The sequence below is a fragment of the Gossypium raimondii genome, chromosome 13, assembly GCF_025698545.1.
Source record: "Gossypium raimondii isolate GPD5lz chromosome 13, ASM2569854v1, whole genome shotgun sequence".
NCBI lineage: Eukaryota > Viridiplantae > Streptophyta > Magnoliopsida > Malvales > Malvaceae > Gossypium > Gossypium raimondii.
In genome coordinates this window covers 57,761,813-57,779,189 of record NC_068577.1, presented here as the reverse complement: position 1 = coordinate 57,779,189, position 17,377 = coordinate 57,761,813, and the positions used below count along the sequence as shown (strand labels likewise).

Sequence of the window (17,377 nt, the reverse complement as noted above, 5' to 3'; positions counted from 1 at the left end):
ACTAATTCTAAAATCAACGAAATTAAACAGTTAGATCGAGAGTAAACCGCACAAAACAAGAAAGGGGTTGAAACTTTTAATCCATCTTTACTTCAAGATGGAAACTCAACTGACCAAAAAGTTCTTAATCCAAATCCAAATGCTTATCAACATCCAAGAACTTGAGACTTTTCAAAACCACCTTAAACTCGTTCCTTTCAAACAATAATTCTTCAGATCTTGTAATGTCCCCCAATTCGAAACCCAGCAATGAAACTCCCAAAATGCGAAATTCAACCAAATAAGAAATCTTTTATAGAGCGAGAAAACCTAAAACCAGAAAGCAGCACATTTCGCTAATCGAGCGAGGTCGAAAACTCAAAATGAAACGAAAATCAAGAAAGAAAACCCCAAATTTGATAAATAAAAGAAAAGAAAATACCTTTAACGAAGTTGGATCGAAATGGCCAGAACGGGGCCTGGGAGAAGAAGAGATTGACCAATGACCGGAGTCAGAGAGCCGTTCGAGAAAATGGGGAGTCTTTTTTCTTTAAATTATATAGCGCTTTTTTTTTAACCAAACCGAATTAGTATATATACGGCAAATATATTAAAGAAATTATTTTTTTAATATACATCAAATATATTCTAGATGTTAGAATTATAACCAAACTGAATTAGTAAGAATCAAATTTTTTAATCTTTAATACTTAATCGAATCAAATTTTTTTAAAAGAATTAACCGATTTAAAATATTTTGATTAACTGAATTAATCGATGTTTATGCCTTTTGTTTTTTTGGTTAAAATAAGTATAAAACATATAAAATAATAATAATGTTCATTTGACCAAATTAGCCGAACTAACTAAACTAACTAATACATATAATATATAATATTAACTATTAAGTTCGGTTAATTACTCGATCTCTAACTGATTTAACTGATAATCGAACTTCCAAAAAATATTAACCGACATTCGATCAAATTAGATCGGTTAACCAACCGATTAACTGAATTAACTCGATTCAGTCAATTAATTTGGCTTTAACCGAAATTTTAACACCCCTAATATTCGACATGTTCAATATTCTATTTAATGGAAATTTTACTTTTTAATTATATAGATTTTCTAAAAATTCACATGGTAACACATGCAAAATAATAACAAATTCAAAAGTTTTAATTATATAGATTATACGTATTTAAAACTTTCAAGTGATGTGATGTTACAATATCAAAATTGCCACATTTCATTATGCCTTAACCGAATCTAAGTTTATTGATCAAATTAAAAAAAAAGTTTTAAGGATCATGTTGAAAAATATTATCAGGTTCAGGCCCCGAACATTGATTTATCCTAAAATTAACCGTTATTATAGATGGTCAATAACTATAGTTAAAAAATACAAGGGGAAAAAAACTTACATATTATTTATGAGTTTATGATCAACCGCCATGCAGTTTTTCAGACGTGAGAAATAATTAAACGTATTCAAATAAATTTCGATGCCAGATCGCCATGAAAGCTTCGACGATAACACGGTGGTGGCATGGTGAATTCAGCTCCAAAAAATATCGAAAAAGCTCCTGTAGTTCATCGGCTGAGTAAATATGTTTTTCCTCGATCATTTACAGCATGAAGTGTCGAAAATGCAGGTTCGAATCATGGGAATCCTTCACCACCACAATGCTGTCCATGATTTTAGGGTTTACGATAACATTGGATGACGATGATGATGATGATATTGTATCCATGTTGAAATTTGATGATGGTGATGGTGATGACCGTGGCGATCATCAACTTGATGAATTAATTTCAAGATATAAGGTTTTCCTATTATAACAAGTTGCTCAAAGGGGCCTCCCATTCTTCCATCAAATATTTTGCTTTTTCCTGGATATTCGGGTTCAAACACCCATGGATTCGCTGTTTGCTTACTGGCTTGATATAATCCGGAAAACACTAGTTTTCTCAAAGCCTCTTGTTCATGTCTCTCATCAAATGGTGATATTCGATAATGTCTATCTAGTAGACTCCCTGGCAACCCAAGCGAGCATTCAAATAGCTGTCCTACATTCATTCATGAAGGTACTCTTAATGGGTTGAAGACCATATCAACAGGTCGGCGGCGGTAGTGAAGGTTTGAGTTTTGGTTCATGAACTTCACAGAGTTTTTTACACCCACATCTTGCATTGGCTGTTAAAAGGGATTTCAATAGCTTTTTCTTGTTGGAAGACATTAATGAAAATATGATAGAAAATGGTGGGATTTTAGTTTATAGGGTTGATGGTAAAAACAAGGTTAAAATTTTAATTATGTATCAAAATGACCCATTTTTTTAATTAAACACGAAAATAACCTAAAATCTACAGTAAAAGTTGGTGGAGCTAAATTATTTGGCGCTATCAACATGTCACATCAGCAATCAGGATAAAAAAATTATTTTTTTGGTGAAGCCATGTAGAATGGCACTACCTGTATAAATACAAAGGAAATACTGTAATTTCTGAAAAAATGGGGACTTTAAAGGCAATTTTCCATTTTCTGTTGGAGCCAATTTAATTGGCGCCACCAGATTTCGATGGCTGACACACCCAGCTTGGTTTTTTTTACTTTGTTTGTTTGTTTGTGTGTTTTTTTTTTAACTTTTGTCCTATTCTTTCTTTTTTTAAGTTTTATATTTTTCCTTTTTTTATTTTTTTATTTTTATTTTTAATTAAAAACTTGAAATGTATATTTGAAATGTTTTATAATATATATTTTAAATTTTAAATATTATTTTAAATTATTTTTAAAATTTTAAATATTATTTTTAAATTATTTTAAAATTTAAATTATTTTAAAATTTTAAATATTATTTAAATAAAATTTTATATAAAACTTAAACTTTTACTTTTTATTATTTCTTTTTTTAACTTTTACTTTTTAAATAAAATTTTTATACAAAATTTAAAAATATTTAAATATCTTTAAAAATAATTAAAAATCATAATTTAAAAATTCTATGTAAAATTAAAAAATATTTAAAATCATTTAAAATATTATGAAACTAATAATAAATTTGAAAGATCGTATCTTTAAAATATTTAAATGTTTTATATTATTAAAATATATATTTAAAATTTTAAAAATAATATTTAAAATTTAAAAATTAATTTCAAAATATATTTTTAAAATTTATAAAAATATTATAAAACATTTAAAAAAATGCATTTCAAGTTTTTTAAAATAAATAAAATAAATAATGACTTAAAAAAAGTAAAAAAAAAACACTCAAAACTTTAAAACAAAACAAAACAAAAAAAAAGCTGAAACAAACAACTTGGCTGTCAGACTCCAAAACTGGTGGCGCCAAATTATTTGGCTCCACCAGGAAATGGTAAAATTTCTATAGGCCCCCCTATACTTTCAAAAATCAAGTATTTCCTAAGTATTTATACAAGTGGTGCCATTCTACATGGCTCCACCAAAAAATTGATTTTTTATGTACACTTCTGACGTGGCATGTTGGTGGCGCCAAATAATTTGGCTCTACCAACTTTTACTGTAAATTTTAGGTCATTTTTGTGTTTAATTAAAAAAATAGGACATTTTGATAATTCATTAAATTTTTTGGGTTATTTTTCTAAAAAAGCCCACAATTTCAAATTGCCACATCATCATGCCTTAACAGAAACCAAGTTCATGGATCAAATTAACAAAAGCTATCAAATTCATAGAGAAATAGTTTAAGGATCATGTTGAAAAAAAATTTCTAAGTTGAGGCACCAAACATTATTTTATCCAAATTAACCATCATTATAGATGGTCAATAATTATAGTTATAAATACAAGGGAAAAAAACTTACATATTATTTATGAGTTTATGATCAACCGCCATGCAGTTTTTTGGACGTAAGAAATAATTAAATTTATTCACATAATTTCTGATGCTAGATCCCCATGAAAGCTTCGACGATAACACGGTGGTGGCATGGTGAATTCAGCTCCAAAAAACATTGAAGAAGCTCCTGTAGTTCATTGGCGGAGTAGATATGCTTTTCCTCGATCATTTGCAGCATCGAGTGTCGAAAATCCAGGTACGGATCATGGGAATCCTTCACCACTGCGATGCTGTCCATGATTTTAGGGTTTACCATAACATTGGATGACGATGATGATGATGATGAGATTGTATCCATATTGAAATTTGATGATGGTGATGGTGATGACGGCAGCGGCGGTGGTGAAGCTTTGAGTTTTGGTTCATGAACATCATAGAGTTTTTTACACCCACATCTTGCATTGGCTGTTAAGAGGGATTTCAACAGCTTTTTCTTGTTGGAAGACATTAATGAAAATATGCATAGAAAACGGTGAGATTTTAGTTTATAGGGTTGATGGCAAAAACAAGGTTAAAATATGCTATAAGTCCTTGTACTTTTTAAAAATTTAGAATTTAATCCTTGTACTTTTGTTTTCAATAAATTAATTCATTCACTTTCCAAATTTAAAAAATTCAAATCCAACTGTTAAATACTATTAATTTCAAAATATCACAATAACAATTTTAACAATATGAACAATTGAATCAATTTTAAAATCTGAAAAATAAAAGATTAAATTTCAAATTTTAATCCAAAAACAAAGAGGATTCTTGGTATAAGTCCTTTTCAACATATTTTTTATTCGATTGGAAAAATAGCTTTTAATAGTGGCTACAAAGATTGATTTGGATGAGAGGAATGTGATTTTGAGTAGGATTTATTTTAGTTTTATCTCTTGAATTTAAATAAATTATATATATTATATTCTTTGAGAGACTTGGCTTAACTTCGGGGATAAGATTTTTTCAATTATTTTAGCTAGTTTTTTTTCAATAAAAAAAAACCCTTTTTGGGTTTATTTTTCATTCTTAAGCAATGCTCTATGTGGTAGTAATTTGGTGATAACGAATAATGATTCTAAACAAGTAATTTTATTAGTAGAAATCCTTAAAACTATTATTTACTATTTAGATATTTATCAACGTCAAAATTGGCCCTAATTTAAGTACAAAAAATATATATTTTCTTCTATAGCTTAAGAAAATTGACAATTATCAAACTAAATAAACAAATATGATCAAAATTTTAAATCTCTTTTCTTAAACAAATTAAATGTGATTTGTTCGATTATTGTATTAATAAAATTAAGGTAAACTACACTAATAATCGTCAACTATTAATAAATTTCTTTTTTACCATCCAATTTTACAAAGTTTTAAAATAATCGCTCAACTATTCAAATTTTTTATCACCTATCTTGGATTTTTGAATTTTGAATGTTTAGATTTTATATGTTAACCAATTTGTGACCAAAAACACAATTGAACAGTTGGATGACAAGGAAAAAAAAACTTATAATTGGGTTTGTAATTTACCCATAAAATTATTATTTTGTGCTCATTTTATTTATAATATAATTATTAATATTTATATCTAAAATAATAAGATATATATATTTTATTGTTCACAGTATGTTTATGAACATGTTTGCAAACATTTTGTTTAACTTAAACAAATGAATATGAACATATACAAAATTTTGATATCCTTAGTGAACACGAACAAATTTAAAAATAAACAAACATAAACAAATGTCCATTCGTTCAAGTACGATTCACTTACGGTCCTATCCGAAATCACATCTAAAACTTGAATTTCAATATTTGCAAAAAAAACTTTAGCACAATACAGTAAAAACAAGGTACCATCAGATCATTTGTTTGACATCACATGATGTATTTATGCCAGTGAAAATATTATGACCTTACCTATGTTAGATCATTTGTATTAACTGTACAATGATTGCGCTACCTACTCGCTATTCGAAGAATTCAAAGTATAAGGAACGATCTCAGCGGGAAATATAAGCCAAGGACTCATTACCTGCCGATTGAATTACCTGGAGGCAGTACTTCAGCTGCATTTAATGGAGGTGTTTGGGGTTGTGTCGTGCTACCAGCAGCCATGCCAGTGTATTGAAGTGTATCAACATTGTTCAATTCGATGCCAGCTATATAGTCGAAAGAGTCAGGGAATATGCAAATTAATGAGCTAAACAAAATAGTTTAATGTATCTGGGTGTGTCTCCATAGAGAGGATACATTCGGTTCGCCATATGTCAGTGATGCTAACACTAGGATCCGATAAAAGCCAATAATCAGCATCATTCTGCATAAAGAAATCAGGAATTGAGTACTCGTTACCGATTTATTGGAAGAGTGTATGAATTAAAAACATCATCACATGAGTATTTTGAGACGATCAAAGGAATATGATATCTGAAAGACAACGTGTTTGTTTTCTGATCTTACATCAAGATCTGAGGGAACAATCTTCATGATCCCGCTTACAAAGTCCTGTGAGACATGATGATCTAAGCACATTCCATTAATATATTGGCCCTGTGTTTCGACGTCTCTGCTCTCCTCCGTTACCATTCTTGCTGCTGGGTTCTCATCCAAGCCTGAAGTACACGGTAAGTTTGATGGCAGACCTACACCTTGTATCTCTTCAAATTTCTCCTCAATTTGACTAGAGTAGCACAGAGAGATAAAGAGGAATTATCAGGAAAGTTTACCGCTTTAGTGCTAGGACAAACATTTATCATGCCACACGACAAGATTTATATCATACCAAACTTTAATCGAGAAGAAGCCGTGGTTACCTGACAAGGTAAACATCTATAGGACCAATTGAGCTTCTAAGGACAATCCGGTATCTCCTTTGGAGAGAATCATCATCCTGCTATAAAAGAAAGGTTTGCAATTATGATCGAGCATGAAAACGTAAACTATACATTAATTCTTCAAGCCTTTGAAAATACCTCGTCAGGATCAGGGACGTCCAAAGTGGTTCCATGCGGAGCTTTAATGGCAATCAACATTTCGTTCTAAACAAGGCAATAAAAACAAATAGTAACAACCGAAAGTAGAAAGCATCCCTAGCAATAGCATTAGCAATGCCAGGCAACCTTATACCAACTCGGAAACATTAATGAAACATTCAAACAATAAAAAAAAACCTGGAAACAGGGTAAGCTCTTGATATCTTCCTCGGTAACAAAAAGCCACCTGAGATGGGGAAAGATGAAATTAAGTTGCTCTTCTGAAATCATGCAAAAACTGTAAAAATAATATCTCGAGGGTAAGTAAAGATTTACTTCTTATTATTTTCGTCTTCACTTAGGTCCCTCAACCTTTCTTGCATGTTTCTGTACGGTATAGAAAAATTGGTAATAATTTAGCAAATGAAATCAATTTAACTGAGGTAAGAATAACAGAAGCCGTAGTTGCTTTAACCTTATTTGTGTATCTAATCTGTGTTCCTGATTATGAAGGTTTTCAACCTCTGCCTGCAAGGAATGTTACCGTTATGAAGCTCACACTACGAACTTAACTGATACAAAACACAAGACGTTTAATCCGCCATGTTTAGGTATTGTATTATTAGTCACGTAAATTAATATGACTCAACATAGCTGTATTCCGATAAGATAAATAGCAAAAGACTGCAAGGTGAAAACAGCACACAGATCAAACCATAACAGCTGAAGCACAATCATTAAAAGATCTGAATTTCATTAACAATTTGTTCACAGTTTCACAAATCATACCTGCAAAGTAGCAACATTCTCATCAACCTCCCCTGGCCTCAAGACATCAAGCCCCCTGACATTAATTAAAAGATTTGAGTGTTTTCTTAAGTAGGAAACCGTTCAATGCCAATGAGTAGATTAGCAAGGATACATATCATACTTCCACTGAATTCTGTTCTTGAGTTTCTTTTCTATAAGACCAATTCCTTCAAGGACATTGGTTATATCATATATCCTCCTCTTTTGCACCTAGAAGAAAAAAAAAACCATCAAGAAACAGAATTGTACGACTCAATTGAGCAAATAATGAAACAGTTACCTCTAAGGTACCAGCAGCTTTGTTTAAATCTAGAATACCATCTTCAGCTTGTTTAATCAAATTTATGAACTTCTTTGTCAAAAGTCCTGAGTTTAAATTCAAGAATAATGTATCAGTTTCATACAGCCACTTAACTTTTCTATATTGGTTTCATAATAAACACCTGAAAAAGAATACTCAGGGGCAAAAACAATACCCAAGGAGCTATCATAACGACAAGGACCTGCAGGAGTGAGATTATTGCCAGGAGAACCTGCAAATTTTCATAAGTTCTCACTATCTATTATCCGACTTTTATTCACTTAGCTTCACTAGAACTTGGCTACATTGATACTTACCAAGATTTGAAGGAGTTTGAGGGCCAAATTTGCTGCTTTTCGCTAGCCTTGATGTTTTTTGAGCCTTTCCCCCTTTTCCCGAAACAGGTGTTTGGGGAAGACCGCTAGACACTTCATTGTATCCTCGAGGCAATGTCCACTCACCAGACTCGACTTCTCGATCTGCTACATCACTCTTCCTCTTTAACTGATATACCACACAATATTTCCCAATTTGCAATTAGAAAAATGGGAAAATATCGTTTTTTTTGGGGGGCTCAAACATAATGAGAACAGAGAAATTTCCAGCTCCATTCAAGGAAAAGGCTTCATGGTAATAAAAGTAAGTTGGTTGGAGGAAAAATAGAGGAAATTTATTTACCTAGAAAAAAAAGAGGAAAGACATTTGCAGTTTCTAGCATTATCAAATCACACTATGAACTCAAAGGCATTTCTCCATGGACGTGGAAAGAAACTCAATATGATCTACGAAACATGTTGATGATCAAGTTGTTCTTTATTTTTATTTTTGTAAATTTCCAGATTTTTTGTCTTCCTTTTGTGGATTAATAATAAAACCCGATCATTTAAATTAAGGTTATAATTGACCTATTAACAAACAATTTCAATAAAACCCGCCAAAATTCCCAATTAAAAAATTACAAAACCCCAATTCCACTTTCAACCACACAAAATTTCCCTAAAAATAAGCAGATATTCATACAATTCAGAGCCAAATCACAACACAATCATCTCTCAACTAAAGCATGAAATGAAGGAGAAAAGACGTACAGGAGACTTAACGACCATGGCTTCGGCTTCTTGATCGGCGATGCTACGAGGCTCAGCTAAAGCAAACCGGTGAAAATCGTCTCCGGGAGCCATAGAGAAAAGTAGCTGTCGATTTAGTGACTGTTGATTTTGCTGCTGCTGCTGCTGCAGGGATTGCTTCAACAACTGATCCGCAGCTTGAGAACCCGACATCACATAAAAACAACTCAAAGTTAACCTTTTCTATTAAAAAATGAAAGAATTTTGGGTTTTTTTTTAAGCTTTGCTAAAGGAAAAATACAAAAGGACTCCTTTTTCTGAGAATTTAGCGTAGATTCCGTTTGGTTTGAAGGAAAACGAGGGAAAAGATAAAAAGAGGGGAAGGAAACAAAGGCCAAAGGGAGGGAATTTGTGTTTAAGACTTTAATTAGAGCCGTAGGATTTAGTGGGTAAACAATTTACTCCAAATGCTAAATTGGAATTACGTAAATAAATAAATTTCTTTAAGAAAAAAAAAAAGGGTTCGAATCGGCGATTCGCGACTTTTGTTAATGGGTAACGTGGCGATTATTTAGCGCGCATACGCAAGATTAGGCGCCACATTGTTAGGGCACCATTTCATTCATGGTATGAAATTCAAATACAGGAAAATATTGATGGATACGAAAAATGGACTTAAATAAAAAATAATATTTGTTTTTATTTAATCTTAATTCAAATCACATGTTTATATTTTCCTTTTATGTATTTTTAGTTTGATGGTAAATATTTATTTTAATATTGTTACTGTATTATATTTTTTAAATATATTTTTATATAAAAAATAAACTAAAAAATTTATACGATTGGATCAAATGAAGCACGAGGTTATCATTTTCGGATTGAATTAAACTTAAAAAGTGAGCCTAAAATTTTACATCGACTCGCCGATGATCAGGTCTACTATTAAAGTAATTCGAGGGTAGAATTAGAGTTTAGATGGCTTTAGTTTTGTGACAATTTAGCCATGGGATTTTTGGATGTGATGGGGTAATTATGTCATTTCCCTGCAAATTTTTTTAAAAAAATGGATAAAGAGAATAAGTTAACTTATATGGTTTATATATTAAATGGTTCCATAAAGTTTAATAGCTTATTCAAATAAGTCCTTATATTTTATATTCACCTATATAAATTCCTATTCTTTATAAAAACTTTTAGTTTTAATTAGTTTGCTATTTTTCATGACATGAACAATAAATTGACAAAATTACATATAAATAATTTGTTTAATTACACAAATACATAAGGAAAAAAATATTTATTATTTTATCACAAATTTATTAGTTGTAAGAATTTCAATATGAATGTCTATTATCAAATGTATCATAATTTTCGTATAAAATTGTCGATTTAAATTTCGTATAATCAAACAACTATTTACAATAATTTATTCATATAAACTATTATATTTTAGGGTTAATATGTAATTTTATATATTTTTATTTTTATAATATTTTACATTAAATTTTATTATAATCTAATTCTCATAAATTATTAACACAATTATTAATATTATATCATTTCATGTATACATTTTATACATAAATAATTATATTTATCTATTTATTACTTTTTTCTAATATGACATCTGCATTATTTTTCCAATTTAATACACTAATGTACAAATATTATATATTCCCATACACTAAAAATCAATCTTAAAACCTAAATTAAACACTAAAAATATTATATAAAACTTTGATCAAATATAAGTTTGGTGTTGGACAAAAAAACAGAGTTGGAGAATCAAAAGGCAAACATTAAAGAATCTTTGGAATAGCATTCACTTTAAACCACTTCCAGAATCATTGTTATTAGATTTGCACGGTCCCCTACGCCATGGATTGTTCGTGTTTGATGTTGATGACCGAAAAGAACTTGACTGCTGCGAGCTCCTTCGCCATGTCTGCCCTCCTCCATAACCAAACATACTGTTATGGCTAGGTTCAGATATTTTCATGTCTGCAATGGCTTTAGCCGTGTTTGAGCTTGAACCAGCACCACCCACTTTGCATGTGTCAAACCTTGGGTTCCATGGCAACCTTGTATCTGATGTCTGGTTCGATGGGTGAAGATCATTTCTGGTTTTTGGATTAACTCGAACCTGTTATAGAGCGGTCTGGTTCCAAGGTATTCATGCCATAGCTGAGTTTTTTGAATATCAGCTTCAGTTATGGCCTATATACGATATAAATGTTACAGTGATTATTATCGAGTAAATAATTTTTGAAGAAGATTTAGGATGTTTATATTACCTTTTCGGGATATTCAACACCCTCTAGAGGGCGTGGGATATGTGGTTTTCCGATAGGGATCTTGAACGACAACAACCTGAGATGTAATAAAAAAACGACATGAAATCCAGCCTTTCCATGATTTCTACATGCATAGGTTCAAACCGGCTTACATGATAGGTGATGATGATACATGTCCTCTAACAGCACCGCTGCATTATGTACAATGGACGGTCAGATAAATAATATAGCTAAAACATGAAATGAAACAAAATGACGAACCAACCTGATCAGTTCGGCTTCTGTATGCAACTTTTGATTATCAGGCAAAAGTGTCAAAATCTTTGATCCTAAATGTCTCGGTACAAAGAGTTTGTCAATTTTCTCTGCATTCCTTTCTGTTTCTTCTGGCTGAAGATATTGTAAAATGCTGTTTCATTTGATGCATATAATATATATACAAGTGCCTGAACCAGCTCTATGGATGAAATGAAGTCTCACCATCAATTCCTTCTCAAGTCTTAGTGTCTCCGATAGAAGCCGTTCCTCATCGATAAAGGGAAGCTTGCATATGCCCTTAACAAGAAGAGTTCATGCAAAAATTTCATGCATTAATAACTGATTCTATAATAATGGGAACCTTACTAGCAAGGACATATGTTTTGAGCAACCAACCTGCCATGCGTGGCGCTTACCATCCATGTCAATTTCGAAATCTAAAAAAAATGTAGGAAAAGAAAAGAGAAAACATGTTGTGAATCTGTAATAGGAACACTTATACCAGCATCACACGATCCATAACCCAGAAAACAGGACTAACCTGTAGGATAGAAGTCAATGATTTGGGAATCGGCATCGGTGATAAGTTTTGCATACAGTTTCGGAAGTGCATGAGCACTGCATAAAACCAATAACATATTATGAAAACCAAAATATCGGAAGTTAATATCCAAATCAGAAGAGGTAATATGGTATACCTTCTGGGTGGCAATACACTCATTAGTTGATCAAAGGGCTTAAAAGGCTGACCCTTCTGGAACTTTACACTCACTTGAGAAAGACCCTTCATGTCTGACGGAAACGGAGCATAGTAATAGGGATAGTACCTAACATTTTAATGAATCTCTCATCACGTAGCAATACTAATTGTAGAACGTATGTATGTAATGAATTCCACTAGAATGGAAAATTCAGATAGCTAACCGGGACAAAGATGGTACACTAAAGAAATAGTATAAAAGCAATAAGATAGCTAACTCTCAGTGTACCCAGACCATGTATGTATGTATGACACCTATGTATGTAAAGAATGCCACTAGAATGGAAAATTCAGATAGCTAACCAGGACCCGAATGGTACACCAGAGAAATAGTATAAAAGCACCCATAGTTAGAAGTTAGAAACTAAGATTACTCAGAGAATGTATGAATATATGTATGACACCATATATGTATGTATGAAACTCTCTATGTATGTATGACACCATCTATGTATGTATTGAATTCCACTAGAATGGAAAATTCAGATGGCAAACAGGGGCTAGGATGGCACCAGAGATAGTAGAAAAGCACCCATAGTTGACCCTCAGGGTACTCAGAGCATGTATGTATGACACCATCTATATATGTATGCATGACACCGATTACATATGTATTGAATTCCACTAGAATGGAAAATGGAGATAGCTGACCAGGCCCACGATGGCACATCTGAGAAATAGTACAAAAGCACCCATAGTAGACCCTCAGTGTACTTTTGGACCTGCATAGATAAACCAGATTACAATAACAAAATAATGCATGATCTAAATATAAAAGTGTGGATTTCATGGTAAGAACACACACTATTTCCTTTCTTGTTATTTCAATATCCCGATCAGTTTCTGCAGAGAATTTCAGCTTGTAGTATCTTTTTTTCCATCCAGCAACACCTAATCTTACCTGTAAACAAAGTACAAAATAAGCAAAATGGAAAGATGAAAAGAATAAAATGAAATTCCCAAAGAGATCAATGGTTCATACCTGATCTCTAATAGTACCATTCTTGAGAAAATCGGATTTGTTCCGTAAGTTCTCTTTCAATTTTTCCTTCAATTCTTTCGTGTTTCTCAAAATCTGCAAAAGCCGTTCAAAGAGACCGAAATCGGTAGTGAAATGCAATGCAAGTGTATAGAAGAACAAAATGGAAGTAACAACTTACATCATTTATATCAGCCAAGGAATTCTTAGTCACGTCCATGGGAGGATCCAAGTTAAAGATCTCCATTTCATCAGCTTGCTGCTATAAACAAGATTCAACATTAGCTTAAGGGCTGCAGTGCAAACTAACGTATAAGACCGATACACATACCCTATCTGAATTCTGGCATAGTCTTCTAAGACAACGCTCGTGCAATTCAAGTCGTTTCTTGAAAATCTTTTCTTCGAATGATCCAACTAAAAGGCTAAATTTCTCCACCCTTTTTAATTTTATATACCCTCCTTTCTTATCATTAACCTGTAATAGAACATGCCAAAAATTGGTTTAAAAAAATGGATTTGTATTACAAGTAACAATTAAATGAAATTATATAAATTATGTATATTATTACCCTTTGCATGTCAACTAAATATCCACCAATGTTCTTGAAATTTTGCTTATAAACTGTCAATAGTAAATCCATGGCTCCCTGTACGTATAAGAAGAGTAATACCATGTTAATATGGTTCAATGTAGAAATGGAGGAGATTTCGGGTTGAATGTATGTACCTCATGAATATCCAAAGAGGGCATACGAGGAAGGAAGTCGTTCCCAACAAAAAAGCACATGAAAATGAAATCATCGATTATTCTCTCAAGGTCGAAAGTTATGTTCTGAGGAACATCTGCAATTTTCATGTCGAGTTCTATGTATTCCCTTAAGATCCAGACATGGAGGAACTGCAAATCATAACAGAAATGATAGCAGATCATGTTAGTCATTAAAGATTCAGCTATGATATTGTCATGTAATATGTAACAACAACGAAGAAATGGAATGGTTACCTCATAGGGCCTTTTAGCTACCGGTGCATGTTTAAGAGACTCCGATGAATACGGCTCGGCTTCTCTATTGCTTGTTGTGGAAAAAGATCGGAAAGCTGGCTGTTGTTCTTGAAAGAGCACATCCTAGTAAAACAGGATTCAATTCAAAGGTTCACTTGCATTGCAAGAAATTCAGGGATTCATTTTGGAAAAGGTAAAAAACTCAAAACCTCTCTCAAAATTGAAAAATGAACTTCATGTGTTGCTAAAGCAAGCATTATTAGATCTGCATCCTGCAAAAAGAACAACATGAATGACGGAAATGTGTCATGACCACAAAAAATGAACATGAATGAAGCTCACAAGGCATAGTGTACCAGCCCGTATAAGCAATGGCGAGTATTGCAGTCGTATCCAGGGAGACATCTTTGGTACCGGATGAATGACATAATCTTGTGTTCACCTTCACCAGGTACATTTGCATCAGAAACTATAACCTGATTGAATACAACAGAGAATTCAGTTCATGCATCCATAGAAGTAGTAGGACATTAAATTCAAACTTGAATTCCCTTCCAGCCCGAATTACAAATTCATTTCATACATACGTACATACACACATGCATGCATGAATGCAAGTAGGAGTAGGACATTAAATTCAAACCTGGATTCCCTTCCAGATCGAATCACCATTCATTCGAGACTCGATATAACCTTCAAGCTTCTTAGACAACCGGTACATGAACTCTGTACCAGGTGTAATGACATTCGGATCACAAACTTCACAATCCTTCTTCGTAAGGACCAGTTTACCTTCCAACTCAAATTCTCTCCGTAATCGATCCTCTTCAGCTTCCTACAACGAACACAAACTTGTAAACCATAACTAGATTCTATGAAATCAAATCATTATAAAAACAAACATACCGCAATCTCATCGTTCTTCGCCGTGCAAAACCGTCTTGATCTCTGTTGATTCATCTTAGCTCGTGGAGCTACACCATCTACAAAATCCAACCAAGATCAACTTCTGATATACTATTTTTCGGTAAAAGTACCATGGAGGCTCTATAAATTGCATTTTGTCCTCTCTATTAAAAAATTGAACAAATTAGTCCCTGAATGTTAGATAAAAAGCAAATCAATCCTTACTACTAAAAATTCCATACATTTTTACTATTAAAAATTAGCGTTGCTACAAAATAACGCTGACAAAATAACCCTAAAGTACGTGTTGTGTCTCGTGCTAACCTACAATGACCAGTTCCAATCAAATTTTTAATAAAACAACCATTTTACTCTTTTATCTAAGGGACTAATTTACCTCATTTTTAGTAGAACGAGTAAGGCCTCCACACTTTTACCACTATTTATCCAATTTTATTCAAAAAAAAAAAGCTTTACCAACTGCCATATATAACAGCTTCCTCGGTCTAACGATGTTAAAAAGGGTATCTATGTATTCAAAGATACTGGTGAATACATCTTCATATGTACTTGGTGGTATTACAGACTGCATTTAAACAAACACAAAGTAAACACTTTTTCTTATATGTGCATGTATGTGAGATTTTGAGATATATACATGGATGAACATACCTGATCTTCAGGATGAAAACATGGATGAATGATACCATTCATATCAAGATAAAGGTTATCAAACTCAATACTATTTGGATTTAAAGAGCTTGTATCGACACAATGACCATGTATATGTTCTTCAATGGCTTTTACCCTAATGTTAGGGTACTTATTCACTAACCAACGATAAAAAGATGGAACACCCATTGTTTCTTTTTGTTTTTTTTGGATGACAAGCTAAGGTGTTTGATAACAGGGAAGGGAAATGATTGTAGCTTGTTGCAGTTTTGCAGACGTTTAATAAAGAGAGTCACTGATAGCATGGACTTGATTTGGTGACTCTTCGATATGTAAGTTGATGATTACATGCAATTAATGTTTGATGCTTTTTTTTTCATCTTTCCCAAAACACAACTTTAAAGGATAATGACTTATTTCGTTTCTAATTTCATTTAAAAAAATTATTTGTTACTTTGCTGATGGGTTTTTTATTATTTTTAAATATTTTAAATTTAATTGCTGACATGAAAATTTATGTTGTATGCCACATCTAACAAAAATTTAATATTTTGTTTAATTTCAGACTGGTTTAACAAATAACTCAATTTTAAAGAATAAAAATTAAAAATTAAAAAGTTAAAATTTAAATGTAAAATGGTGAAATTGTTTGAGAGATCCATGTATTATAAGGATAGTATTAAATTAACTTTCTATTATTAAATGAATTAATTTAACATTTGTACTATTAAAAATTAAATAAATTTAAATTAAAATATTTTTAAAATTTCTATAGCTTTATATAGACTACAGTTTAAAAATAGTTTTCAAATTTTATTTAATTCATTTAATAATACAAAATTAAATTGATATATTTAGTATAAAGAAATTAATTTGATTAAGTCGGAATTTCTCAGATACTTTAACTGTAAATACATGTAATTTATGTTTGATGACTATTGACGGTTTTTTTCTAAAAAATTAATTAATTAAGAAAAAAATTTGAATTAAAAATTATTTAAGAAAATGACATCCATATGCATTTTTCGAAATCTCCGTAAAAAAATACGGAAGATGACAAAACCAGCTATCAACTCTCCCTCAGTGCACTTCTCCACAGACACTTCAAATCAATCTAATCCAACTAAAAGATTTTCCTTTTCGAATCTCCCTTAGCATGTCCATCCTACGTTATTTATTATTCCACGTGGCATTTCATCAGCTTTTCCTTATTCGTCCTTGCACCCGAAAACGCACTCCTACTGTTTGTAATTTACGAATTTAAATTCTTTTTTAAATTAAGGTGGTATCCCCTCGCTACTAGAGGTAATCATGAATCCAGCAGCCCGGCCCGGCCCAATAGCTCACTCAAAATATAAGAGAGTTCGAATAAAAATATAGATTCGAAATATGAGTTTGGATAAAAAAGAAGCCCGTTTAAAAAACAGGACGGGCCTCGGGCACCACTTTTTTAGCTCGAGTCCGGCCCAACCCAAATATATAATAAATA

General features: G+C 31.9%; 3 protein-coding genes across 9 annotated transcripts; all 3 read right to left on the bottom strand.

The window, feature by feature from the left end:
- Positions 1-3,796: 3,796 nt before the first annotated feature.
- Positions 3,797-4,314, bottom strand: LOC128035924 (transcription repressor OFP6-like). The gene has a single exon (XM_052626050.1). It carries the CDS (start codon positions 4,312-4,314, stop codon positions 3,916-3,918), a length of 399 nt encoding a protein of 132 aa, XP_052482010.1. The 3' UTR covers positions 3,797-3,915.
- A 1,338-nt stretch (positions 4,315-5,652) lies between these two features.
- Positions 5,653-9,470, bottom strand: LOC105782248 (transcription factor E2FB). 5 transcript variants are annotated; one of them, XM_052625940.1, is made up of 14 exons: positions 9,032-9,470; positions 8,261-8,447; positions 8,086-8,175; positions 7,923-8,008; positions 7,764-7,852; positions 7,622-7,676; positions 7,308-7,360; positions 7,169-7,219; positions 7,031-7,079; positions 6,833-6,898; positions 6,674-6,753; positions 6,321-6,540; positions 6,111-6,177; positions 5,653-6,019 (listed from the first exon to the last, which is right to left on the bottom strand). In XM_052625940.1, the coding sequence occupies exons 1-14, from the start codon at positions 9,221-9,223 to the stop codon at positions 5,889-5,891; spliced, it is 1,416 nt and encodes a 471-aa protein (XP_052481900.1). In that variant the 5' UTR covers positions 9,224-9,470; the 3' UTR covers positions 5,653-5,888. The 5 variants fall into 5 exon arrangements, with proteins under 5 accessions (XP_052481900.1, XP_052481901.1, XP_012462323.2 ...); XM_052625941.1 differs by having other exon boundaries at positions 6,674-6,750; XM_012606869.2 differs by having other exon boundaries at positions 8,119-8,175; positions 9,032-9,469.
- A 1,234-nt stretch (positions 9,471-10,704) lies between these two features.
- Positions 10,705-16,221, bottom strand: LOC105782253 (5'-3' exoribonuclease 3). Of its 3 annotated transcripts, none has more exons than XM_012606879.2 (22): positions 15,889-16,221; positions 15,694-15,802; positions 15,217-15,293; positions 14,954-15,145; positions 14,667-14,786; positions 14,520-14,582; positions 14,311-14,433; positions 14,035-14,205; positions 13,877-13,954; positions 13,636-13,782; positions 13,486-13,566; positions 13,308-13,400; positions 13,131-13,226; positions 12,977-13,047; positions 12,264-12,392; positions 12,107-12,183; positions 11,962-12,002; positions 11,788-11,862; positions 11,573-11,697; positions 11,460-11,498; positions 11,308-11,383; positions 10,705-11,230 (listed from the first exon to the last, which is right to left on the bottom strand). In XM_012606879.2, the coding sequence occupies exons 1-22, from the start codon at positions 16,075-16,077 to the stop codon at positions 11,009-11,011; spliced, it is 2,394 nt and encodes a 797-aa protein (XP_012462333.2). In that variant the 5' UTR covers positions 16,078-16,221; the 3' UTR covers positions 10,705-11,008. The 3 variants fall into 3 exon arrangements, with proteins under 3 accessions (XP_012462333.2, XP_052482353.1, XP_052482354.1); XM_052626393.1 differs by having other exon boundaries at positions 13,486-13,563; positions 15,889-16,219; XM_052626394.1 differs by lacking the exon at positions 15,694-15,802 and having other exon boundaries at positions 15,889-16,035.
- Positions 16,222-17,377: the final 1,156 nt, after the last annotated feature.